At 47.0% G+C, this 27,503-nt stretch overlaps 1 protein-coding gene across 2 annotated transcripts; it reads left to right on the forward strand.

Annotated features, from left to right (window-relative positions):
* The first annotated feature begins 8,784 nt into the window (after positions 1 to 8,784).
* ZFP64 (ZFP64 zinc finger protein) lies at positions 8,785 to 26,900 on the forward strand. Of its 2 annotated transcripts, none has more exons than XM_083508066.1 (6): positions 8,785 to 8,989; positions 12,880 to 13,119; positions 14,368 to 14,529; positions 18,097 to 18,159; positions 19,612 to 19,863; positions 24,651 to 26,900. In XM_083508066.1, exons 1-6 carry the CDS (start codon positions 8,941 to 8,943, stop codon positions 25,934 to 25,936), a joined length of 2,052 nt encoding a protein of 683 aa, XP_083364192.1. In that variant the 5' UTR covers positions 8,785 to 8,940; the 3' UTR covers positions 25,937 to 26,900. The 2 variants fall into 2 exon arrangements, with proteins under 2 accessions (XP_083364192.1, XP_083364193.1); XM_083508067.1 differs by lacking the exon at positions 8,785 to 8,989 and adding an exon at positions 12,211 to 12,553.
* Positions 26,901 to 27,503: the final 603 nt, after the last annotated feature.

The raw sequence follows: 27,503 nt of genomic DNA on the forward strand, positions 1-27,503 counted from the left end.
TAAATTCTAGTTGTCTTGGCCCTTAGGAATTCAGTTCTGTCTAAAATTTCAGTTTTGCTTTCCACATTCTTTCCCTGGTGGAGCTTGAACTTGGAAATAGCATCACTCAATGGCTCGTTAGTTTGATAAACTGGTATAAGTGAATCAGGCTTAGAATGGGTACCTCTAGCACAGAAGCATTTATAGGGCTCTGGGGAATTCTGCAAAACACCAGACAGTCCTTGGGTACTGAATCAAAGCAAAGCACTCTGAAATCTTTAATGTTTACATGTAGATAAATGTGTGTGTGCGTGTGTAGCTGTATATAAGTGTGCGCGCACAAACATACATGTAAACATTAAAGAACCAGACTGTGATTCAGTACCTAAAGACTTTGTGGCGTTTTGCAGAATTCCCTTGCTTTTCTGCACACACAAGAATGTGTGCGTGGGTATCTGCTGTGAAAATGTCATCACTAAAATATGGAATAGGTTTTTCCCACTTGGTTTCTATTACTAGTAAAGCATTCGAAAGCTTCTGGAATAGAATTACCCATCGAATGCAAAACACCGCAGAGTATTCAAAGAGTCCCTCTGCTGGTGTTGCTTTCCATTTTCAATCCAGCGTCGCAATAAAAATGGGTAAATATTAATCTGGAGCTGTCCAACTTTTTGAATCCACCATACATTTGCTGGTTATCATGCACTCCCAGAAGTATTTTGCCTTGAAGCTTTATTTATATAAACATGTGTCGGTATAAATTTTGGAGATAACTAGTTTGGTGTGGGGTTCCTCCCCCACCCCCATTCTTTCCTGAAGTGACATGTCTATCGTTGGAGAGCTTCGTTAAATGCCAAAGATCCAGCTGGCAGAATAAATTTCCTGTTTGGGGGTTTATGTGGGTGATAAGGGCAGCTAGCCACTCCTAGGGACCCGAAGATGGGGATGGAAGGAGCACAAAGACCAGGAATTAAAAAGACACAAGCACACCCCAAAAGGACAAGAAATGAACATGATTGATGGACAGCAATTAGTAAAAGACAAGCAGGGAAAACAAGGTGTGATATAATGGTGGGCAGACTTCAGGCTTGTAGCATCTACAGTGGTACCTCAGGTTACATACGCTTCAGGTTACATACGCTTCAGGTTACAGACTCCGCTAACCCAGAAATAGTGCTTCAGGTTAAGAACTTTGCTTCAGGATGAGAACAGAAATCGGGCTCCAGCCGCGCGGCAGCAGCTGGAGGCCCCATTAGCTAAAGTGGTGCTTCAGGTTAAGAACAGTTTCAGGTTAAGTACGGACCTCCGGAACAAATTAAGTACTTATCCTGAGGTACCAATGTACTTTGTTTTCTACCCCAACCCTAAGAACTACCAAATGGATCCAGGAACAAATTAGCATCCTTTTCAGGGTGAATGTAAATTTCATTGTTGTTGCTGCTGTTTTGTTGTTCTTATAAGGTTACCAGACGTCCCCGTTTCCCGGGGACAGTCCCTGGATTTACAAACCAGTCCCCTGTCAAAATCCTATCATTCCTACTAAAGTTGAAAAGTGTCCCCGGATTCATTGAAAAAAACCTGGTAACCTTATTATAAATACGTGAAGGGGGCAGTGGAGCAAACCACACTAGCTTTGTCCCATCGCAATTCTTGTTGCTCTCCAACCTGTGGGATGTGACAATCTAAAGCAAGGTGACTTTTGTAGCCGGGGAAGCTCCTCGTACATTTCAGAACCCCAGTAAAGAAAGTTTCTAAAATGCATGGTGAACCTCAACAACTAGGGCACTGATAGACTCAGGGCAGAGACCCATGACACACATTTTGCATAACGTTTGCGAGAGGCACCACCTTCTCCGCAGGATTGAGGGAGCCCACGTGTGATGCTGCACAGCGTCCCAATGTCCTGCGCACAACATTCTGCCATCACAGAGGGGGCCCTCTGAACACTGAGGGGCCCTGCCTCTTCAAAGAAAAGATTAGGAGGGCCACAGTGCCTTGGCCCCCAGCAACCGGTAACTTTGCGCGAGGCAAACAAACTCTAGGCGATATTCAGCACAGAACATACCCACGGAAATGAATTAAGTCCATTCATTTCAATGGGTCTACTCTGAGTATAATTAACATGGGATATTACACTTTTGCACAGGCAGATTTGGGACAGCGTGATGGGTTCTGTTGCACTGGGCGCAGAGCCCGGGGAGGGGTGCCACAACTATGATTTAGAATGGAGCACAAGAGGCAGAGGGGCACTGAATTTTGGCATCGCAGAAGGCGCCGCCCAAATTTGAGACCCCAAGATCTGCCACTGCCCTCTTGCTATTGCTGTCAGGGCCTATTGAGCTATGGGAAGTCAACAGCTCTTTCTGGATCCAGTACATTAAATTTGTCTCTAGGTACGTTCAGGTGAAAGGGATGTGGGTGGCGCTGTGGGTTAAACCACAGAGCCTAGGGCTTGCCGATCGGAAGGTTAGCGGTTCGAATCCCTGCAACGGGGTGAGCTCCCGTTGCTCGGTCCCTGCTCCTGCCAACCTAGCAGTTCGAAAGCATGTCAAAGTGCAAGTAGAGAAATAAGTACCACTCCGGCGGGAAGGTAAACAGCATTTCCGTGCGCTGCTCTGGTTCGCCAGAAGTGGCTTAGTCATGCTGGTCACATGACCCTGAAGCTGTACGCCGGCTCCCTCGGCCAATAAAGTGAGATGAGCGCCGCAACCCCAGAGTCAGCCACAACTGGACCTAATGGTCGGGGTCCCTTTACCTTTACCTTTTTACGTTCAGGTGATGGGTGGCTAGGATCTAATATTGTGTGTCCAAACCTCCCTGCCCATTCCGGTGCAGTGATGAGGATGAAAAAATCCCTGCCCCCAGCTGATCTGAATGGATCATCTGGGTTTGGGGTGCAAGTCTATCTGCAAGTATATAGGTGTGCATGCATATATTTGTGTGCATGGCTCTGTCTATCTGAATGTGGTGTCTGTGTATGAGTATGAAGGCAGGGATGAGAAAGAGAATGTGGCCTTGCGACCCCATCCACAATCTGGTCCCATCCTCTGCCAGCATATGGCCCTTGCGGGGTTGGCAATGAGGCAATTTGGCCCTTGAGGACAAATGGTTTCTCCACCACTTTTATATACCCTCAGTATTTCGATGATAGATGTAGCACCCACAGGAAACAAACCTCCTACTTGGCAAGTGAACTGCTCTTGTTTCTCTTAAAAGCCAAACCTTGGGTTGTGTAATTTTATGGCTCAGATATCTTGATGATGCTACAGTCCACAAACCTCTGAAAAATCCACACAAACACTGTGTACGAAGTACGACTGGGACAATAAAAAGAACGAACAACTAAGAACCTGAAAGAATAACACTGTTTCTCTCTGTGCGAAGGTGATTCCCTGTTGTCAACTTGCCATGGGTTATCACTGCGAATAATAGGCTTCCATACTATTATTTTAATGTTCATGTGGTGGTAAGAAACGTCTCCGAGTAGGCTGTGATTCTTTAATGCGGCACAGCGCAATTATATTGAAAATATTGTATAAATTGCAACATGTATTAAATGTCAAAATACCTACTCTGAATTATGAATTGAAATGACATTATTTAAAAACATGTGAGAAAGCATCATCATAATTATATGTTATCAACACAGAGACAGATTAGCTATTCTTTTAACATAATTAATTTTATGCACAATGCATTTGTTTTCAGTATTTGTCATTATTCATCAATATAATTATGAATTACTAAGAACTGTTTTCTAAAATCTTTAAGTTATTCTAATTGCCTGTTGATTTCTCCCTGCATCCATCCTTCAATTTTCATTTTGAGCTGCTCGTCAGGCACTAATCCTGACTCCATTCAAGCCTACGTTCAAGTTTTGTTTCATTTCACTGCACCAACTTCTTTTCATACTTCCCCACTGATGGGCATCAACACCAATATAGTTTGCATGTGCAACTCAGCTGAAAAGTGGTAAAGTGGAAAGTTCTGATACAATCCTTTCCAAACTCGTTCCTATTTGTAAAAGTATACACCCTGAGAACCCTTGCAGATTAAATTCTTGAAAACATCACGGCTTCCCATAAGCCTCTGCTGGACTGGATGGGACTTTGACTTGATCCAACAAGGCTTTTCTTATCTTTTTATAAAAAGGTAAAGGTAAAGGACCCCTGACAGTTAAGTCCAGTCGCGGAAGACTCTGGGGTTGCGGCGCTCATCTCGCTTTACTGGCCAAGGGAGCCGGTGTTTGTCCACAGACACCTTCCGGGTCATGTGGCCAGTATGACTAAGCCGCTTCTGGCGAAACCAGAGCAGTGCGCGGAAACGGCGTTTACCTTCTCGCCAGAGCGGTACCTATTTATCTATTTGAACTTTGACATGCTTTCAAACTGCTAGGTTGGCAGGAGCTGAGACCGAGCAATGGGAGCTCACCCCGTCACGGAGATTCAAAATGCCAACCTTCCGATCGGCAAGCCCTAGGCTCAGTGGTTTAGACCACAGCGCCACAAATTCCAGACAACTGGACTTCACAAAAGGGGCTTGAGTGGCTGTCAAGGAAGGACCATAGTGGGAGAGACACTCCTTTGGATAGCTGGGTCCTAAGCCATCTAAGGATTTACCGTACTTTTCTGTCTATAAGACAGGGGTTTTTTACTCAAAAATAATGTTCAAAAACGTGGCTCGTCTTATACACGGATAGTGAATGGGGGGTGTGTGATTGGCTGCAGCTGCAAATAGGAATTTGTTGGCGATAATTGTTAGCTGCTACAAGAGCTGCTTCGGATTGGCTGCTGCTGCTCTGATTGGGTTGGTGATTGGTTTTTGCAGCAAGGACTGCTGTGGATTGGCTGTCTCTGCTGCGATTGGCAGCTGCTGTTCTGGGACGTGTGCGATTGGCAGTGGACAGCTTTTCTCCATTGGGTTATTAATTTTCTGCTGGGTAAGGGTCTGTTTGTGATTTGCTGTTGCTGCAGCAAGCTGCACAACTCTGGGCAATCCTCCCCCCAAAAAGCTCAACAACTGTGAGCCACCTCCTCCCATTTTCTTAAATTTGAGCCCCCCAAAATAGGGGGTGTCTAATACATGGGGGAGTCTTATACATGGAAAAGTATGGTACAGTATATGTCAAAACTGGCACCATGAACTATTTCGGCAATAAACAGGCAGCAAGTCTGCAAGGCTTTAAGGACATGTGTGCCATAGTCTTGACCAACCACATGCAGTCGAGATGCGCATGCTAAAACCGTAATGTGCATGAGCATGAGAAACGCCAGTTTCCAAAGACGGTATAAAAGGGATGCACAAGCACACACTACTGGTGTTAAAATCAATGCATGTGCACAAGAGGCCAAAAGATATCCAACATTCATCTCCCCTAATATGTGTAACGGCCCCGAGACTGAAACGCTGTGTAACCCAACAACCAAAAAAAAAGCAGAAACGCTGAACGAGCATGCCAGCAATCATAAGTGACACTATTCCAAGCCCAGAAGGCATAAATCAGTATGCATGTGTAATCCTTTTCACCCTTAACCTGACAGAAAAAGAAGATACTCCACCGCTGCAGGCAGTGGGCAAGTACTGCACAAGCGACGTGGCACGGTAATGACAAATGTCAATCACAGGAGGAGCAAAGGGTGGTTGGGGGAGAGACAGGCAGGGCATTCAGAAGTCAAGCTGCATCAGACAGTTCGAGATAAAATATCTGAGCATCCGGCAAGGGGAAGCTTCAACATGCCGACATGCAGCTGCCGCTGGAAAGCTCATCATTTTGGCCATCCCTGCCGGAGAACCTTGGCTCAAAAGGATACATTTCGCCTGGAAAGGTGGAGCAGGTGAGACCCTAGAAAGATGACGCGAAACGCACTTCCTACCGAAATCCCCTCTTGCAGGGGTGAGGAAACGGAGGCGCTTCAGTGGTTGTTGGACGTCAACTTTCACAAGCCCCAGACAACATGGCCACTGGTGATGGGAACTTTGGTCCAATAACATCTCAGTGGACTCAGGTTTCCCATCTCTGCTGTATCTCCTATAGACACAGGAGCATCCAAATTTTCTATAGACTTTGTTGAAAATTACTAGGATGGGGGGAGCGTTATCATTATTATTACCATTTTTATTATTTATTACACATATTTGTTGCTTGAAGAAAAAGTGGTTCTAAAGGAATCTTAAGGCACTACAGTGATACCTCGGGTTACATACGCTTCAGGTTACATATGCTTCAGGTTACACACTCCGCTAACCCAGAAATAGTGCTTCAGGTTAAGAACTTTGCTTCAGGATAAGAACAGAAATCGCGCTCCGGCGGTGCGGTGGCAGCAGGAGGCCCCATTAGCTAAAGTGGTGCTTCAGATTAAGAACAGTTTCAGGTTAAGAACGGACCTCCAGAATGAATTAAGTACTTAACCCGAGGTACCACTGTACAAGGATTGGCTAAACTTGCCACATTTGAGGATGTATGGAAGGATTTTACCACGTGTCATTTACATCAACGGCACCTTTTGAACTTTAGAATTCTTGAATTGATCCATTTGACAACGTAACATACCCCCTGTCTCCCATACGATTTGAGTTTTGGTTGCTATTATTAAATAAGCAAAAAAATGAAAAGAGGCCATTCTCAAAGGGTGAGCAGGCTTGTGCAGGGTGAAGGAAGTCCTTCAAATAGTCTCGCTTCAAACAAAATAAACACGCTGAATTGAACCCAGGACAGCAATGAACATGCAACTGGTACAATTTTTTTATCCTATGTTCTAAATAGCAGCACCCTCCCACACACCCCTATATAGTAGATATATTTGATGCATCTTATGCATTGTTGATAGGGACGCGGGTGGCGCTGTGGGTTACACCACAGAGTCTAGGGCTTGCCGATCAGAAGGTCGGCGGTTCGAATCCCCATGACAGGATGAGCTCCCGTTGCTCAGCCCCTGCTCCTGCCAACCTAGCAGTTTGAAAGCACATCAAAGTGCAAGTAGATAAATAGGTACTGCTCCGGCGGGAAGGTAAATGGCGTTTCCGTGTGCTGCTCTGGTTCGCCAGAAGCGGCTTAGTCATGCTGGCAACATGACGCGGAAGATGTACGCTGGCTCAATCGGCCAATAAAGCGAGATGAGCATCGCAACTCCAGAGTCGCCCACGGCTGGACCTAATGGTCAGGAGTCCCTTTACCTTTACCTATGCATTGTTGGAAACCACCCTGGGATAAGTCTGTTGCAATGAAGGACAACCTATACATGTTAGAAATAATATAGAATTAATAATAATTTGGATGTCAGTTGTTAGTGGCATCCATCTGTCTCAAGAGACAATGGGGTGCACCTCCGGGGGGGGGGGGTTTAAAGTCAAACCACATTGGTTTTGTATCGTTAAAAAGGTAAAGGGACCCCTGACCGTTAGGTCCAGTCGTGGCCGACTCTGGGGTTGCGGCGCTCATCTCGCTTTATTGGCTGAGGGAACTGGCGTACAGCTTCCGGGTCATGTGGCCAGCATGACTAAGCAGCTTCTGGCGAACCAGAGCAGCGCATGGAAACACCGTTTACCTTCCTGCTGGAGTGGTACCTATTTATCTACTTGTACTTTGATGTGCTTTCGAACTGCTAGGTTGGCAGGAGCTGGGACTGAGCAACGGGGGCTCTCCCCGTCGCGGGGATTCGAACTGCCGACCTTCTGATCGGCAAGTCCTAGGCTCAGTGGTTTAACCCACAGTGCCACCCTTAGTAAACACCATAATGACGTCTCTGGGGCAGAAGCCTGGACAGTGTGTATGGAGTTCTTGGGCTACCTCCTCTCCATCTCGCTGATGTGATCCAAAGGAAAGCAGAGCAATATGTTTGCAACCAGCTTGCAGGAGCTGCCGGAAGGAGGCGTGCAATGCACCATCCAACTGTCTTAGGGACTCCGCTCCAGATTTGTGTAGGGTTTACTCTACAAATGTGACTCGGGTCCAGTCTTTATTGAACAATCGTTGTTTTCTTTATGGAGTGCTTATATGGCAATGAGAATTCATCTTGCATTCATCCCGATTTGCTTGCAAGGTGTGCACATTTCCCAATTAATCACACACCTTTCAATGTGTCTCCCTGTCACTTTCCAAACTGCAAAGAGGTCCATTTCTTATTTTTATTTTGAAGTGGATTTGTTATGCTAGGGTGGCAGAGCACTTTAAACCATTTTAAATGCACAGGCCTAAAGTTCCAGAATGCAGATATTGACAGTCTCTGGAGTCACCATGTATCACCGTGATTTCATGCTGGTTTTACACTAACTCTGTGCTGGCACAGCTTTTGTATTGATTATTTTAGCGGCTAACTTCTTGTATTTGTGTTTTAATAATTTAAATTTTCTAGGTGATCAGAGGACTTGTTTCACTGGGTGGCACGCGAATGCCATAAATGAATGGGCAAGCGGAGAGAAAGCAGCTTCGGAGCAGGCACGTTTAAATAGATGCACATTCCGAGCACCGAGTGAAATGTCCCCATTCGGATCTACAGTATTGTCCCGAGGATACAGGAGGCAAAGAAAAAGAAAAAGAAAACCCTTTGCTGCATTGCCGTAGCTCAGCCAGAAATGCCACCGTAGAGCCTATTTTGCTACACTGTCCCTCGCTTTTCTCCAGGGTTGCAATCCTGTGTGCGCACTGACCGGGGAGCAAGTCCATCTCAACTCAGCAGACTTACTCCTGAGTTGCATTGCTACCAGAGGCATGCATTGCAAGCGCCCTTTGCTCCCTTCTGTGGGCAAAGAGCCTCGCGACGGCATCGGTTGCTGCTACAGAGCATGCTCCACAGTCCCTCCACATCCGTCCCCGCCTTCTGATGTGGGGGGGGGGGGACACCCGCGAGGACGTTGCAAAGTCTCCTTGTTCGTTCGTTTTTCCTCTCCCCACCCCCACCCCCTTTTTTCTTTTTTGCAAAGCTGCGCCTGGCGCGCGGCTGCTGCGAATCCGCGACGGCTGCGATGAACCCGAGCGCCGCGACCGGCCAGCCTTTCGCCAGCCCCGTGCAATGTAAGTGGCTGCGCGGCTTATCCGCGCTCCCGGGCCCGGAGCTGGCAGAAGCCGCGCGGAGCCTGCGCTCCGGCCGGCCCCGAAACCTGAGTAGCGGAAGAAGCGAGCGCTCGCGCAGCCCGGGAATCTGGAGCGTGAAAACGGGGCCCGGGAACCTGGGTGGGAAGAGCAGCCGCCAGGTTGGGGAAAGGCGGGCCGGAGGGTGGCATTGAGACAAGCCGGGGGCCGGGTGGGGAGAGGGTCAAAAACGGTGCATCGCCTTTCATAAGGAACCGGGAGGGTTTCGGGTGCTAAAGCCAGCAGGTTTGAGCATTCTTGGTTGGTTTAGTTGCATTTAATTATGTGCAGGATTGCAGCAGATGGAGGGGGGGGTGACATAATCCGTTTTTTTTTACCGTACAACTTGCAGCGTGCGCCAAAAGCGCTGCGTGCAAGCAGATCAAGGCCTGGTTCCAGCACCTCCAATGCAACCTGGTTTGGGGTGCTGTTTTATTCTTCTGCTTGCAAGGAATTCAGAGGCCCTTCCTAGGCGAGGGCTTTTGTTCTTGCATTTGGACTTTCTATACCCCCCTAGCAAAAAGTTACCCCCTGAATGGGGTAACTGTGTCCCTGAAGGACCAGGTGTACAGCCTGGGAGTCATTCTGGACTCACAGCTGTCCATGGAGGCGCAGGTCAATTCTGTGTCCAGGGCAGCTGTTTATCAGCTCCATCTGGTACGCAGGCTGAGACCCTACCTGCCCCCAGGCTGTCTTGCCAGAGTGGTGCATGCTCTGGTTATCTCCCGCTTGGACTACTGCAATGCGCTCTATGTGGGGCTATCTTTGAAGGTGACCCGGAAACTACAACTAATCCAGAATGCAGCAGCTAGACTGGTGACTGGGAGCGGCTGCTGAGACCACATAACACCGGTCTTGAAAGACCTACACTGGCTCCCAGTACGTTTCCAAGCACAATTCAAAGTGTTGGTGTTGACCTTTAAAGCCCTAAACGGCCTCGGTCCAGTATACCCGAAGAAGCGTCTCCACCTCCATCGTTCTGCCCGGACATGCAGAGGGCTTTCTGGTGGTTCCCTCCCTGTGAGAAGTGAGGTTACAGGGAACCAGGCAGAGGGCCTTCTCGGTAGTGGCGCCCGCCCTGTGGAACGCCATTCCCACCAGATGTCAAAGACAAAAATAACTACCAAACTTTTAGAAGACATCTGAAGGCAGCCCTGTTTAGGGAAGCTTTTAATGTTTAATAGGTTATTGTATTGTAGTGTTTTATTGGAAGCCACCCAGATATTATTATTATTATTATTATTATTAGTAGTAGTAGTAGTAGTACAGAAGGCTGCCTTACACCAGATTAGTCCGCGTCGTCCAGTACTGGCTACACTGACTGACAGCAACTTTCTTAGTAGCTCAGGCAGTCTTTCCAGTCGCCTGGGATACCTGGTCCTGTTAACTGGGAGATGGCCAGGATTGAACCTGGTACCTTCTGTGTGCATATGCTCTTCCCCTAAACTATGGCCAGCCCCATAACCTCACATGTAGGACGCTGCACGTGCATCCTCTCCACATGAGCCATTCTGCAATTGCTCAAGGCTGAACTCAGGGCGCATTAGCCTGGCCAGCACCAGAGTAATACATTAAAAGAAAAAGCGATTTTTAAAGTTTCTTAAGCGAATGTGTTCTCTCTGTGGGAAGGTTTTAAGAGATCACACAATGGAGCTATTTGTGCTGCTGGAATTTAAATATGTTAAAGCTGCAATCCATTACACAGACTTACCTGGGAGTAAATCCAGGTTGAGTAAATATGCATAAAGTGACATTGCGAGCTGCCTTCCTGCGCGTGATTTCCTGGGGAAAAGCTTCCATATAACGTAAGCAGGTTAAAATGGCTGGACTAGGGGTGTTTCAGTAGGCAATATTGTGCCCATCACAATATCTCAACCTGACCTACCTAGCATTCATTTCTGTTCCATCCTTCTAGTGCATCAGTCAAGAGTGCCATACAACAATTTAGAATAAATACATTGAAATACAAAGAATTCAGCAATACAAATAAATACGTTTTGAACAGGTGTGTGTAGGAACACAGCAATTTTTTTTAACTGTTTAAAAGCAATTGCAGAGATCATAGGTAAAAATGAACTTAGCAAGCAAAATCCTGGTGGAATTTAAGCACAACAGAGGGGGTCATCGATTCTTCACAAATATTTCACAATATTGGTGTAGTCACTGAAAAGGCCTCGTCTCATCGCATTCTCCCTGCACATTCGCCGTTTAACTTATAGCAATCTGTAGAGGATTTAAAACCTGACATCTTGGCGACTCTCATGCATGAACATGTGCACTATTATCTTGTAACTCCACCTGGCAATAATAAGGTCTGTGATGGATAAATAAAGGTACCTTATGTTCCACTTGTTAATTTTTTTAGTCTTTTCGGCTAGTCTTGCTATCCTTCAATGCTGAGCTCCATTCCTATGGACTCCAGAAGTTAAATCTTGGAGCAGAGAGCAGATGTATCTTGACTAATGTCAATGCGCATGGATGCTAAAGCAGTGTGCAGTGCGTGGTCTGCCAGCTCACACATTGCCACTACTGCTGATGTGCCCCACGGAGGACCTTAAGGTCCGTAAATAACAACACTTTGGAGGTCCCAAGCCTCAAGGAGGTTAGATTGGTTTCAACTAGGGCCAGGGCCTTTTCAGTACTGGCCCCGATGTGGTGGAACGCTCTGTCACAAGAGACTAGGGCCCTGCGGGATTTGACATCTTTCCTCAGGGCCTGCAAGACGGACCTGTTCGCCTGGCCTTTGGCTTAGACTCTCTGACCCCTTAAATCGGATTTGGTATACAGTGGTACCTCGGGTTAAGTACTTAATTCGTTCCGAAGGTCCGTTCTAAACCTAAAACTGTTCTTAACTTGAAGCACCACTTTATCTAATGGGGCCTCCTGCTGTCGCTGCACCGCCGGAGCACGATTTCTGTTCTCATCCTGAAGCAAAGTTCTTAACCCGAGGTACTGTTTCTGGGTTAGCGGAGTCTGTAACCTGAAGCGTATGTAACCTGAAGCGTATGTAACCCGAGGTACCACTGTATAAAGTTTCCCTTGGCTTTTTTGCTGGCCCATGTAGGACCAGCATGGATAGCTGGCTCAGGTGAGTATCTGATGTTTCCTCCTTTTATGGTCTTGATTTATGGCCTACTACTAAAATGAGGCTGCATTTTAAGATGTATTTAATTAACTGTTTGTTTGTTGTGTGTTTCTTCTCTATTATGTTTTATTGTAATTCGTATTTGGTGGTAGCCGCCCTGGCCGAGGAGGGCAGGGTATAAATAAACAACTATTTATTTATTTACTGCTGAAGCTTCTTTTGAGTTGCTGATAACCTACTGTGGGATAATAATGTTTTTCTAACGCAGAGTTCACCAAGGTCAGTGGGCACCCTTGAATTTTTCAGCAAGTGCTGTGGACACCAAACCCTCTTTTCTCTGCTCCTCTCCCCACCCCTCACCCCCCGGAGACAGAAATAGAGAAAGGGAATGCACACATGTTCCACTTTTCTACACAATCTGGGTAAACGTCAGAGCTAGTTGAATTAATCAGCCTCAAAAAGCACATAGAGCTGAAAGAGGAAATGAGAAAGAGCATCACTCTTCCAACTTTCTCCTTCAACTTTACGTGATTTCCAAGGGAGGATACGTCATGACCAAGTGGGCAGTTCATGGGGAGGCTCAGAGGCTCAATGGGTACCAGGATGCCTGCCATGTTGGTGAACCCTGTTCAAGCATTTCATTGTTTCCAGTAACTTGCAAACAATAACCTTGGCAACACATAAAAATTCTGTTGCCATTTCTGTGGTAATTATTAATTGTTTTGTTCAATTTGATGTCTTTTGACAGTTCCAGGAGGCACCACTGTCTTGGTGGAGCTCACACCAGATATTCACATTTGTGGCCTGTGCAAGCAGCAGTTCAATAACCTAGATGCGTTCGTCGCTCACAAGAGAAGCGGCTGCCAGTTGTCCGGCACGACAGCGGAGACCACCAGCACAGTGCAGTTTGTAGCAGAAGAAACCGTGCCAGCGACCCAGACCCAAACCACAACAAGGACCATCACTTCAGAAACCCAAACGATAACAGGTATTTATCCAGGAAGTTTGGGTAGTGGCATCTTTGTGGCAAAACTAAGCCCTAGCATTGTATGCTTCAGCAGCAGAGGTACCCTGGGCAAATGGAAACACTAAAGCATGGGTAGGCAAACTAAGGCCGGGGGGCCGAATCCGGCCCAATCGCCATCTAAATCTGGCCTGCGGTCGGTCTGGGAATCAGCATGTTTTTACATGAGTAGAATGTGTCCTTTTATTTAAAATGCATCTCTGGGTTATTAGTGAGGCCTGCCTGGTGTTTTTACATGAGTAGAATGTGTGCTTTTATTTAAAATGCATCTCTGGGTTATTTGGGGGCATAGGAATTCATTCATTATTATTTTTTTCCCAAAATATAGTCCGGCCCCCCACAAGGTCTGAGGGACAGTGGACAGGCCCTCTGCTGAAAAAGTTTGCTGACCCCCGGACCAAACTGTTCCATTGTTATACTACTTGATGGAACTTTGGCCTGATTTTGTATGCCTGTCTTTAGTTACATTCCGATGCCATGATGTTGACAGGAAAAGTTGCTGGAAAAGTTTGCTGACCCCTGCACTAAAGCTTTGTCCCACCGGCGTCTCCAAAGAAAAGAAATGTCTTTGCTTAAGATCATGGAGAGCTGCTGCCAGTCCGAGCTGAGAACATTGGCCTAGATTGGTCATTGGTATGGCTCAATGTATGCCACTTGTGGGTTGTGAACTTGGGGGAAATGCCTTAGTGGTAGAGCACATGCCTTCCATGCAGATCTTCCCAATTCAAATGTTCAGATAGCAAGTAATGGAAAAGTCCTCTCTGCTTGACTCTGGCAGAGTCACTGCCAGTCAGAACAGGAAATACTGGGTAAGATGGGAGAAGTATTGCAAAAGTTGGCTCTTTTCTCCTTCTTGCCTGTAAGTGATTTGGGAAGAGGAGTAGCTTAACAACTCTCAGCGCCATTCACAAAATACACTTCCAAGGCTTCTGTGCAGAGAGCCAGAGCTCCTCAAATTCATAGTGCATATGGGGGCTCAGTCTCATAGCTAACTTAAAAGTTTCCTTCCTGACCAGCTTTGATTAGTGAACCTTGTGGCGTTTCTCTCACTGACAAGGAAGCAGTTAAGAAAAAGAAAAGAAGATTGCATTATAGTCTCGAGATTGGGAGTAATTTTATGTTCTTCTTATATTGAGGGTTCGCAGAAGCTATGTGGTTTTGCAGTGCTCTGATGTTAAAACAAGTCTTCTTTTTTTCCTGGTTGCTTTTGAGTTTCTGCGCCAGAGTTTGTTTTTGAGCATGGCTACCAAACCTACCTACCTGGTGAGAGCAGTGAGCCTCAGCCTGCCGCCGTTGTCACCACTACACCGAAACCTCGCGCCAGAAAGTCCGCCACATCAGGGGCGCAAAAGAAACTTAACTGCTGCTATCCAGGTAAGGTATATGCCTGTGTTTAGACCAGGCATAGGCAAACTTGGCCCTCCAGACGTTTTGGGACTACAATCCCCATCATCCCTGACCACTGGTCCTGTTAGCCAGGGATCATGGTTGTAGGCCAAAAACATCTGGAGGGCCGAGTTTGCCTATTCCTGGTTTAGACAGTGTGGCAGTATTGGGACCATAGAAGTGACTGCTTCTGTGGTTTAGATCCCCTGGCTGTTGCTGGTTCACGGATCCCACCATTCTATTCTGTTGCTTTAGGGTAGGAAGGTTCAAAATCTCCTTCACAGGTGGAAAAAAACAGTGGCAATTGCTATAAACCTCATAGCAGTTGGGGAGGATGGGTTATTTATTTGTTTGCTGTGTTTACACCCCATCTTTTATTCCAAGGAGTTCAACCACCCTGAGACCTGTGGTTATAGGGCGGGTATATAAATTCAATAAATAAATAAGGTGGGTAAACATTGTTATTGCCCCCTCCTATTCAATCAATCCTTTGTACAGTGGTACCTCGGGATGCGAACGGGTCGCGTTTTGCCGCTTCCGCACATGCGCATGATGTCATTGTGAGCGTCTGCACATGTGCGAGCGGCAAAACCCGGAAGTAATGTGCTCCGTTACTTCCGGGTTGCCACAGAGCACAACCCGAAAGCGCTCAACCTGAAGCACATTCAGCCCGAGGTATGACTGTATACTGCCTTTCCACTGGAGAGCCAGTGTGGTGTAGTGGTTAAGAGCGGTAGTCTCGTAATCTGGGGAACCGGGTTCGCGTCTCCGCTCCTCCACATGCAGCTGCTGGGTGACCTTGGGCCAGTCACACTTCTTTGAAGTCTCTCAGCCCCACTCACCTCACAGAGTGTTTGTTGTGGGGGAGGAAGGGAAAGGAGATTGTTAGCCACTTTGAGACTCCTGAAGGGGCGTGAAAGGCGGGATATCAAATCCAAACTCTTCTTCTTCTTCCAAAGTTCAAACCGTGTGCAAGGTGGCTTGCAACATATAAAAAAAATACATAACTGCAAACATAACAAAACTAGTCATCAACAATAAATGAAACATCAAAAAGCGCACAGCCAAATTTCCACATAAATCACAAGATCCAGTATAAATATATATATATATAATTAGCATCAACAGCAACAAACACCTACCCAAGCCCCTTACAACAACCCTGCGAGATAGATTGGCCTGAGAGGCCCAAGGTCACCCAGGGAGCTTCATTGGTGAGTCGGGATTTGAACTCTAGTCCAACACTCTAACCACTACACCACACTACCCTCTTTAGCTGCCATTGCTTTGGGAAACATTGCCTGCATATTAGCAGGAATATGATTGACAAAAGCTGTCTTTGGAAGGAAAGAAAAAATGCACTTTCCACTTAGTGAGGCTCATCAGTATGGATTCCGTATACGTATAGATGATACGCAGTAAAAATGATAGCCTCCTTTTTCAGGATTTTCTTGCCTCACCCCACCCCAAGGAGTCTCGGGGACCTCAAAGGGCTTTGCCCCTCGTGAATTGTTCTTCTGATTCGTTCCTTACATCCTCTGCTTTGCTCTGCTGCTTCCAGAGGGGGGAAAATAAATTGGAAATGCTTAAACGATTTTAATCAGTGACATGGCCGCAAAGTTTCAAGAAGATTCATGGAAGCGCTTTTTAATTAATTTATATAGCCATTGATCACGCAGGCCAAAGTCACGGGAAGGTAGGTGGGTGGGAAGCCTTGCTTGTGTAATTAGGTCAGCTAACTTCATCAGAATGTTCCATTTCAGAACCTGTCTTCACTTGAGAATCTTACCTGGAAGTTATGTCCATTCCTCACTGTGCTTCTAACCTCAGACAGTGTTGGTAATTCAGGCAAAACACCTGCACACCTACCTACTAGGGGGTCATTGGGCCTGAACCAGGAGGGTGTGGAATTAAATCCTTGCTCAGCTTTGAAGCTTGCTGAGTGCACTTCAACTTTATCTGCCTATCCGGGATCTGAGTGTGGAATTGAAGGGGAATCCCAGACCCAGGGGAACCTCTCTTATCTTCCCCATGGAGCTGTCCCAAAACTGCACCCTCACTGGCTGTGTTTCACATCCCAAGTGACTGGGGTATGCTCTTTGACTCTGCCAGTGTCTCTTGCTTCTCTGGATAGAGGATGGAGAGCAGTGTTATAAACTCAGATATATAAGCTAATCCCCAAATGGCAATTTAAACCTAGGTTACGGTTGCCACAACGGAATGTCTAGGTGCCTTTTTTTTTTCTTTTTTGCTGTGAAACTACTACTATTACTACTACTACTACTTAATTTCATTTCTGTACCGCTTTATATCTTAAAGAAAAAATCTCAAAGCAGTTTACAACACAATAAAACATCAAATAAAGTAATCCAGAATAAAATAAATTCAAGCTTCACTGAAAATATTTCAGATCCTCCTCTAAGTGGTCTTTTGCTTTCCCCATACAGTGGTACCTCGGGTTAAGCACTTAATTCGTTCCGGAGGTCTGTTCTTAACCTGAAACTGTTCTTAACCTGAAGCACCACTTTAGCTAATGGGGCCTCCTGCTGCTGCCGCACCGCCGGAGCACGATTTCTGTTCTCATCCTGAAGCAAAGTTCTTAACCTGAGGTACTATTTCTGGGTTAGCGGAGTCTGTAACCTGAAGCGTATGTAACCCGAGGTACCACTGTATTTATTTACTTAATTTATATAGCTGCATAAGTGCTTTAGGAAGCCTGTGTGGTGTAGTGGTTAGAGTATCGGACTAGGACTTGGGAGATCAGGGTTCAAATTCCCACTCAGTCATGAAGCTCACTGCGTGACCTTGGGCCAGTCCCAGCCTCTTAAGCTACCTCACAGGGTCATTGTAGGAATTAACCGAGGAGGGGAGTGAACCATGTTCTCCTTGGAGAAAAAAGTGCAATATAAACAGAATAAATAAGCTCTTCTGCTGAAACCTGGAGGGGCCAGCCACATGGAGATGTCAGTTGCCAGCGTGGCAAACAGATTTCCATGTGGTTGCAGTTGGACCCTCGCCAGTAGCAAAACGTGCCTGGCGCCTGGCTAATTTCTAACACCGAGGTGTGTGCGAGTTTGGGTAGAAACTAGTCTGCTGTACGAAGGGGAAATTTACATCTATTGCTCCACCCACTCGTGCCTCTGCTCTGCCCACCCGAAGGTTGCCCTGAAGGAAATGCTACCCTGTTTCCTGTTGCCATGTCAATTGCGAGCAACGCCAATGTCAGGAAACAACATGGCTGTCTCCCAGCGGACTTGCTGACTGCTGCCATACGGAGAAGTTTGATGTCCAGGGAGAGGAATAAGGAGCAGAGTTCTGGCTGAGGCCTAGTTCTAGGTCATGTATGCCTGTTGAGGACCAGTGTTGCACTAGGCCCAGGGAGACCTGGGTTCAAATTCCCAGTCATTTAACTCAGCGGGTGGCTTTGGGCCACTCAAAGATTTAAAGTTGTTGTGTGGAGGGGGGAATCGCATACCCTGGGACCCTTGGAGAAAGTGTAGGGTAAAAGTCAATAAATAAATAATAGCTGGCCCTCTCCTTTTTTTCCCTCCCCAGGCTGCCAGTTCAAGACATCCTATGGTATGAAAGACATGGAACGACATTTAAGAACACACACTGGTAAGCAGCCTTATAGAGCCTTAAACTGAGTTATATAGCCCTAATTTCCCTACCTGCCCCCCACCACCAATGTACACAGATCTCCTGGGCCCATTTGCGTTCTGCTTATGGGCGCAGACTTCGCTTGGATAAATACGATGACATTTGGAATGAGTTTATACGGAACGTAGTAGGTGATTAACATCTATATATGCATTAAGATAATAACACTGTATCAGTTTATACAGGAGTGCATGGGAGTATGTTACATTGCAATTTTGTATTTGTATTTTTTCCTTAAACACATCTTTGTTCTTTTTCCTCCCTCATTTCCACCCCCAGGAGTACCTGCAGACTTGAAGTAACCCTGAGATTTGCAGGTGCTAAAAAAATCTTTGGGCGGGTGGAGTACTTGAGGCGGAAGGAATTGGGCAACCCATAAATATCACACAGAATGTTGAGAGAGTGGGGGAAGGGGACTGACAACCGTGGGAGGGGGGATGGAGAGGCTGGAAAGGGGAAGAAAGGAGACAGAGATATGAAAAAGGGTAGAATGAAGCATCCCATTCTCTGGAAAGGTCACTTATTGGTTCATAAAGGTAAAGGGACCCCTGATCATTAGGTCCAGTCGTCGCTGACTCTGGGGTTGCAGCGCTCATCTCGCTTTATTGGCCGAGGGAGCTGGCGTACAGCTTCTGGGTCATGTGGCCAGCGTGACTAAGCCGCTTCTGGTGAACCAGAGCAGCGCACGGAAACGCCGTTTACCTTCCCACTGGAGCAGTACCTACTTATCTACTTGCACTTGACGTGCTTTCGAACTGCTAGGTTGGCAGGAGCAGGGACCGAACAATGGGAGCTCACCCCGTCGTGGGGATTTGAATCGCCGACCTTCTGATTGGCATGTCCTAGGCTCTGTGGTTTGACCCACAGCACCACTCCGTCCCATTTCTTGGTTCATGCTGAGAAGCTATTTTAAGGTGTCCCAAGGATGGAAGCATGATTTGCTGATAGACTTCAATGGATAAATAAAATACTGTAGCATAGCTTGGATTCAACCCTCCCCTCCATCAAGAAAAACCACAATCGAAAGAAAAGGATCCACCAGAACATACTCAATGGGTGTAGAAGGATAACTAACTATTGAGATGGAAGATGGTGCAGGGAGGAGATAGAATTGGGTGGCTGGAGCCCTCATCGAAAGCATTGCACACTGCAGTGTTTTGTTTCAGATCCCACCTGTAAAATTAATGTATTGCAAGCAGATGCATTCTCAAAACTATGCCTGCCTCTCTGCACATCCTCAGTTTGCTGGAGAAAAAGACAAATAGCATGGAGGAAACCTCTAAAGTATAATAAGCCCATGACAGAAAGGGAAAGGGAAACATTCTTCCATTAAGAATCTCTTTGTTCCGTGTAATGCAACTGATCTCAACCCTGCTGCACCTTCGCCTTTTGTTGTTGCCGTTGTTTTAGGTGACAAGCCCCACAAATGTGAGGTTTGTGGAAAGAGCTTCAGCCGCAAAGACAAGCTGAAAATGCACATGCGATCCCACAGTGGAGTGAAGCCCTACAAGTGCAAGCACTGTGACTACGCAGCTTCCGAAAGCAGCAGCCTGAACAAGCACCAGCGCATCCATTCGAACGAGCGCCCTTTCAAGTGCCAGATCTGCCCTTACGCAAGCCGCAATTCCAGCCAGCTCACGGTGCATCTCAGGTCCCATACAGGTAAGGACAGGGGCAGGTCTGCCATACGTTGTCTCATGTTGGGATTGGGGATCAGATGCTCCGTGATTATTGCAGGGAGGAAAAAGACAAAGGGGCTTCACACGATCCGATGATCTTGCAAAGCCATAAGCAGAGAGCTTTTCACAGAGCTTTGCGGGCCAGCTGACTGGTGATGTTTGCAAACCTCCTTTTAGCTGTGTTTTCCTGCCCCAAATATTTATATACAAGCACGTCTCACTATGCAAACACAACCACTTCTCAGGAAATCAATTGCTAGGCGAGAGTTCACATAACAACTCTTCAAATTCCATTGATTCCTATGGGGAAATTTTGAATGTATTCCTGACCATGGAAATCTGACCCCCAAATGACGGAAAACCCTCTGGAACCTTGCAAAAGGCAAACAAGGAAGGAGAAAGTGTTCTCTTATTTGTCCAGTCTCTCCTATTCTTCCTGCCATGACCAAAAAGTAAGGCTTCTCTAAGGCTGATTGGTTTACAGAGGAGGACATGAAGGACTGGCTATTTGGGTATCTGAATCTACAATGTGCATAGCAAGGTTCCTCGTTTTTGTAAAGTGAATTTTCATAGAGCGAGCAGTTGGACAGCAGTTGAGTCTATAAGGCACAGGTTTCCTAACACTCACATGTGTATAAAAGTCTAGTGCTGGATTCGTTGGGGAAAACTATTAAGAACCTGCATCACACTGGAACTCCCAACAGTTGGCCTGCTCAAAAGTTGGCTGTAAGTATCTCACATCTTAAGGCGTTCACCAGACATTGCCCATGTCCTCTCCAGATGCTGTTCCACCCATTATGAGTAAAAACTTAAAATACAGAGCTGCGTCAGGGCCAAACCAGGGCTGTGGGCTGACCTGCTTCAGTGTGGAGGATCTCAAACTCGGGGTTCCTAGAACCAACAGCTGGAGCTGGAGCCTGAGGAACAGCAAGCCAGAGCCCCTGGTCTGTTGACCTGGCATGGTCAGAAGGCCAGGGTGCTAAATCTTCCTACTAGGCATTGCCCATCCACAGGCTTTGTGTTGCTTATCAAGTGCAAGGAATGATGCAGCATGCCTGTGCCTAGAGAGGACTTCCCAGGTGTGTTGAGGTTCTTGGAATGTGATGCTCTGCCCTTTCACACAACCCTGCTAGAATCTCCAAAGGAAAGGCTATCCTTGCCATCTCTGCTTGGACTCAGATCCTGCAGGTCTTAGGCTCGGCCATTCAGTAAAGGTAAAGGAACCCCTGACCATTAGGTCCAGTCATGGCCGACTCTGGGGTTGCGGTGCTCATCTCGCTTTATTGGCCGAGGGAGCCGGTGTACAGCTTCCGGGTCATGTGGCCAGCATGACTATGCCGCTTCTGGCGAACCAGAGCAGCGCACGGAAACGCTGTTTACCTTCCCGCTGGAGCGGTACCTATTTATCTACTTGCACTTGATGTGCTTTCGAACTGCTAGGTTGGCAGGAGCAGGGACCAAGCAACGGGAGCTCACCCCGTCGTGGGGATTTGAACCGCCAACCTTCTGATCGGCAAGCCCTAGGCTCTGTGGTTTAACCCACAGCGCCACCCGCGTCCTGGCCATTCAGAAGTCCCCTCTTAATTTCCATTCTCTTCTTGCATGGGCATTTCATTTTTTACAAATGAAGCTCTGCAAAGAAAAAGAAAATAGTAATAAATTAAATTTCCTTTGCCAAAGTCAAATCCAATAGGGTCATTGAGGAGGAAAAAGAACTGGCGACACAGATCAATCTCTAGATTGGAACATTAAATGTACGGCTGACATTTAGCTTCTGCAGATCTCCAATAGTATGGCTTGGCATCTGAAATTGGGGACTATTGGATCATGTGCAGCACCCGGTTTTCATCAGGAAAATGGGTAAAAATCCAATGACTGTCTCTTGCAGTTCACCCAGTAGTATACGCAGCTGGAAGGGCCAGCCTGTAAAACAAATTGAACTGGCAGGCTGTGTGTCTTCATTAATAAAATGTGTATAATAAACATTTTACACCCAGGGTCTCAATTATTAAGCAAGCTTGTGGATTAGCACAGTATGCCACATCGCCGTTTGAAATATCTTCTGCCCGATCAATGAAATATGTAGCCGGGTAAGCAACTTGCGCCTACATATTTTTTTTAACAGTCTTCCATTTATGAAGATCTATAAAATATTAACTGGTAAAGTAAATTAAGCCATGTGTGTTGTGATTTTTTAAAAGAGCTGCAACGTTCACTGAACCAAGGACCTCCTTACATTTTATTTCTGCCTTAAATGGCGCCCCGTGGCTCATTCACTCACTTCTGAGCGTGATATACACGGAATAACAAAGGAGCTCCGCGCTGTTCAAGTAGCTTAGAGCAGCAATAAGTCAACAGTGCTGCTTTGTGATGTGGTATTAGCGATAATTGGCTACTCTTTGCGAAACGAAAACCCCGCCGTTCGTATTGTGAAAGGTATCAATACTGTGCATGTTTGCGCTGTATTGCTCTGTTGATTAGGCAGGTCCTACCAGCTGTGGAGGCGTAACGCTACGAAAGCTAAGGCATGTTTTCGGATATAATTCCTGCAAATTGTTGTGCAGAGGTCTGTCTTTGCTCCTGAACATTGGTATTCTCCATTTACTCCCCTTTTCAATGCATTCTGTTTGCTTTCCTTTTCAAACAGATACTTCGCTGGGGGGGGGGGGACGACAATAATGTTACTATAATAATTAAATATGCAAAGCTTGCATATCAGACCGGCAGAGAAATAACTGGAGGAGAGCTATTGGGAGATATGGGGGAAAGCGAAGGGCAGGCAAGGAAATGGTGGCATTTTTTTCTGGGGGGGGGGGGTCTGTAGGTTTCAGAATGCAGGTGTCCTGTCTTCCCTCCCCTTCAGATAGTAGGTATAAAGATGCATTTATTTGCATTTGATGGTAAAGTGTTGGGTTTGTGCATTTGTGGCTGCAGACAAATTATGCCCTGTCCCGCTCAAAAGAAGAGAAACCCATCTCTTGCGAAAGAGGGGTGGGGACAATGAAATTTTATGGTGCAAATTGACAGAACAGGCACTAAAATGACTGATGGGGTCTCAGCTGAAAGGGATCCCGGTGTTGCAATGGGTAGCATGATGAAAACTTGGGTCCATTCATTTCAGTGGGACTACGCTGAGAAAGACTGGGCACAACCCAAAGTGTCATGGCACCTTCAAAGTCGTAGTAAATTCATTGTGGCCAAAGATTTTGTGGGCTCAAGCCCTCTTCATCAGATGTCAAGGTAAATTTTATTAGCCTTTAGGGCAGCCTTTCTCAACCTGTGGGTCCCCAGATATTGTTGGACTACAACTCCCATCATCCCTGAGCTCTGGCCTTGCTAGCTAGGGGTGATGGGAGTTGTAGTCCAACAACATCTGGGGACCCGGAAAGGCTGCTTTAGGGTGTCCAAAGATTCTTGATTATTTATGTTAAACTGTGAGGTTTGCTTTGTGATGCCACTAGCTTGGATGGCTTTAGAAGGGGAGGCGGGCAAATGTATGGAGGATAATGCTTTCAGTGGCTGCTAACCAAGATGACAGTATATTACGTCCAATTTTTGGAGGCAATATGCTACTCTGAATACCAGTTGCTGGGGGTCACTCCCTGGAGACTTCTGTGGTGTTTGTGGGATTTCCATGTGCAGCTATGGGATGGCAGCTATGGGAAGAGAATCCTAGACACAGTGGTGCTTTAGTCTGAGCTAGCAGGAGTCTCCTCATGTTCATGGGCTAGCTCCAGATTGCTCACCAGAACAAGACGGTTTGATCATATAATGTCAATCCTGGCCCAACTGCCCTGGCTGCCATTTAGTTTCCAGGCCCAATTCAAAGTGCTGGTGTTGACCTATAAAGCCTTACACCAGGCATATGCAGACTCTGGCCCTCCGGGTGTTTGGGACTACAATTCCCATCATCCCTAGCTAACAGAATCAGTGGTCAGGGATGGTGGGAATTGCAGTCCCAAACATGTGGAGGGCTGGAGTTTGCCTATGACTGCCTTACACAGCTCAGGACATCAATACCTTAAGGACCATCTCTCCCCATATGAACCGCCCCGGACCTTGCACTTGTCATCCGAGGCCCTTCTCTATGTCCCCCTCTCCCCAAGAGGTTTGTAGGGATACAACACGAGAAGGGGCCTTTTCTGTGGTGGCTCCCCATCTGTGGAATGCTCTCCCTAGAGAGGTTCGCCTGGCACCATCATTACATGTATTTAGACAGCCGGCAAAAACTTTCCTCTTTACCCAAGCCTTTGGCCATTACAGTGGTACCTCGGGTTAAGTACTTAATTCGTTCCGGAGGTCCCTTCTTAACCTGAAACTGTTCTTAACCTGAAGCACCACTTTAGCTAATGGGGCCTCCAGCTGCCGCCGCGCCGCCAGAGCACGATTTCTGTTCTCATCCTGAAGCAAAGTTCCTAACCTGAAGCACTATTTCTGGGTTGGCGGAGTCTGTAATCTGAAGCGTATGTAACCTGAAGTGTATGTAACCCGAGGTGCCACTGTAAATAATCTATGGCCTGTTAAATGTGTTGCAGGTGGGTACTGTTATTATGATTAATTTTACTATGCTATCTCTTTTTATTCTTTGTTTTTTATTATTTCACTTTGTAAAATACGTTTTTAGTGTTCAACACTTCCTATAAAGGGCGGTAAATAAATCATCATCATCTTTCAGAAACACCAATGCAAATCCATTGGAATTTATCCTTATTGTCCTGCTTCTCTCTTGGTCCAAACGCCCCTAATTCGAAACGCTTTTCTCATGGACAGGAGATGCTCCCTTCCAGTGCCGCCTCTGCAGCGCCAAATTCAAAATCAACTCAGACTTGAAGAGGCACATGCGTGTCCACACGGGGGAGAAGCCCTACAAGTGCGACTACTGCGACGTGCGCTGCGCCATGAAGGGCAACCTGAAGTCGCACATCCGCATCAAGCACAGCATGGAGAACGCCTACCGGTGCCTCGAGTGCGAGTTCCAGTGCGGGAACAAGACCAGCCTCCGGCACCACCTGCGCACCCACCAGCCCGAGCAGCCGGTGAAATGCTCGGAGTGCAGCTACTCCTGCTCCAACAAGGCCACCCTCAAGGTGCACGAGAGGATCCACTTCAAGGACCGGCCGTTTAAGTGCGAGTTCTGCAGCTTTGACACCAAGCAGCGCAGCAACCTCACCACGCACATGAAAAAGGCGCACGGGGACAAGGTCAGGGCCAAGAAGAAGGCGGCCGAGAAGGGCGAAGGAGACCGGCCGAAGGAAGGCGGCTCCAGGCAAGTGGCCAGGCTGGAGGCCAAGAAAGCTTTCAAGTGCGATCTCTGCGAGGCCTCGTTTGTCCGGGAAGACTCCTTGCGGAGCCACAAGAGGCAACACGTTGAGTACAACGGGGCGAAGAACCCGGAGCTGGCCGTTTTGCAGTTCCAGGTGGACCCCACGAGGCCAAGCTGCGCCCCTATTACCGTCAGCCACCTCCAGGTCCCGCTACAGGCTTCGTCATACGGCAAAGGGCAGGTGAAGATCATCGTCGGACATCAGGTACCCCAAGCCGGCGGTCTGGTGCAAGCGGCTTCCGTGAACATTGTGCCGCCAGCCTTAATAAGCCAGAACCAAGAAGATCTGTCTGGCAACAGCCAGTTGCAAATCCTGCAGCAAGTGAGCTTGCTGGCTCCCCCTCTGCCCCCGGGGTCTCAAGCGGAAAGCATTTCGATGGGCCAACCGGCCGTGCTCCTCACAACCCACAGTCCAGCAGATAGAAGCACGCCCAGCCAGACTCTGATTCCCGACATCCCCGTCGGCAGCCACGAAGCCTCGGCTACCCAGGCTTTCATCAGCGGTGCTGAGATCAGCTGCTCCGACTTGGAAGGACTCAATGCTTTGATTCAGGAGGGGGCTGGGGAGGTGACAGTGGTGAGTGATGAGGACCAGAGCATCACTGTGGCCACCTCGGTTCCTCCTCCGCCCATCTTTTCCTCCCCTTCTCACGCCGACGTGCCCAAGCAAGTCTACTCCATTATTCAAAGTGGTGCAAGTTTGCTGTGTCCTGCAGACTCCATACCAGATTAGTTCAAGAAGAGCACATTTGCTCAGCGATCAGTTAGCACATCAGATTCAGCCCTGGATCCAGATTAGGCTGATGAGTACAGAAGGCGAAGCAATCCCTGGTGTCATGCCGGTTCATTGCTTCACTCCAGGGTTAGCCCATCTGTTCTTGGACTATAGCTCCCATCATCCCTGACCATTGGCCAGACCAGTTTGGGGGCTGATGGGAGTTGTAGCCCAACAAAGTTCTTAGGGCACCATGTTGACTGCCCCTGGATTCCATGCCTTCCTGCAAATAGAGCCCCTCCTCTTACAGAATACAGTGGCAGCTCAGTTCTCAAATGTCTCCATTGACGAACGTTTCAGAACCCGAACGCCGAAAACCCAGAAGTGAATGCTTCCATTTCCGACCACGCCTCATGTGTTTTTCCGCTGTGTGTTTTTCAATTTTCTCAACTGAATTTGCCGACAGCTCTTTGCGCCTTGGTTTTCGAACGTTTCAGAACCCGAACGGTCTTCCGGGATGGATTACATATGAGAACTGAGGTACCACTATATTGCGTGCATGTTTTAACAGGCTTAGTGGTGGTTATGCTTTTGAGACCAGGGAGCGGAGAAAGTATGAGATTCTACAAACAGGGGCCACCCAGTGAGGTGCAGTATTCATTACACACGGTTCGTCTCTTGCCCATTCCTGCGCTAGATTGTTCGTTTGGTGCACGACACAATATTTCACAGCTGCTTGGTAGCAAATACTGTCCCTCCTACACCTCTTGCCCCATTTGAAGGTCACAGCCTTAAAATACATATAGCTAAAGAAGTTGCACTGAAATTAGTTTCCAGCTTCACAGCCAACTCCAATCACGATGTTTGTAACCCAGCGAATTTCAGGGAAGAGTGTGTTGTAGTTTTCCAATTCCACATTGGCTTTCATTTCCCAGGCTTTCCACAATCATGTTCAAAGTAAATATAATATATTTTGAAATAACGGCACAGCCTTGGACTGTAATCCTATGCCAAATTGTACTGTAATTGCAATTATGCAGAGATTTTGGTAGGACTAAGTAATCCGAGACTGCAGGGTTGTTCGCTCCAAAAACAGGGTTTGAGGGGGAAGGTCCGACACTTTACAGTGGTGCCTCGCAAGACGAAATTAATTCGTTCCGCGAATTTTTTCGTCTAGCGAATTTTTCGTCTTGCGAAGCACGGTTTCCCATAGGAATGCATTGAAAATAAATTAATGCGTTCCTATGGTCAAAAAAAGTCCAAACAAAGTCAAATTTGGTACAACAAGAGTTTATTAAGTGCTCTTTAAAGTCACACATACTGTAAAGAGCATTTCAAAATTCAAACCCAGAATTTTTTTTAAAAAACAGCAGAGTGGCCCAATGGTCACAGAAAATCATAAAAATGCAGAAAAAAACACACAAGCTTCCAGATTCTTGCAAACCCCTCCCAACACCAAGTCCTTGAATTCCAAACACCCCAACCCAAAATCCAAACCCCCCAAAAAAAGTTTTAAAAGCTTAACTTACCAAATGGCTGCAAAAGAAGTTTTGGAAAAGCTTCAAAAATCACCAAAGTCTTTAAA

Source organism: Podarcis liolepis, assembly GCF_965112155.1.
Source record: "Podarcis liolepis genome assembly, chromosome: 6".
Taxonomy (NCBI): domain Eukaryota; kingdom Metazoa; phylum Chordata; class Lepidosauria; order Squamata; family Lacertidae; genus Podarcis; species Podarcis liolepis.

What these genes read in the sequence shown, in the direction of transcription:
- ZFP64 (XM_083508066.1), top strand. Translation starts at nt 8,941, where the DNA reads ATGAACCCGAGCGCCGCGACCGGCCAGCCTTTCGCCAGCCCCGTGCAA. An exon ending in TTTCGCCAGCCCCGTGCAAT is followed by an intron (nt 8,990 to 12,879) that starts GTAAGTGGCTGC and finishes GTCTTTTGACAG; the next exon opens with TTCCAGGAGGCACCACTGTC. An exon ending in AGAAACCCAAACGATAACAG is followed by an intron (nt 13,120 to 14,367) that starts GTATTTATCCAG and finishes GTTGCTTTTGAG; the next exon opens with TTTCTGCGCCAGAGTTTGTT.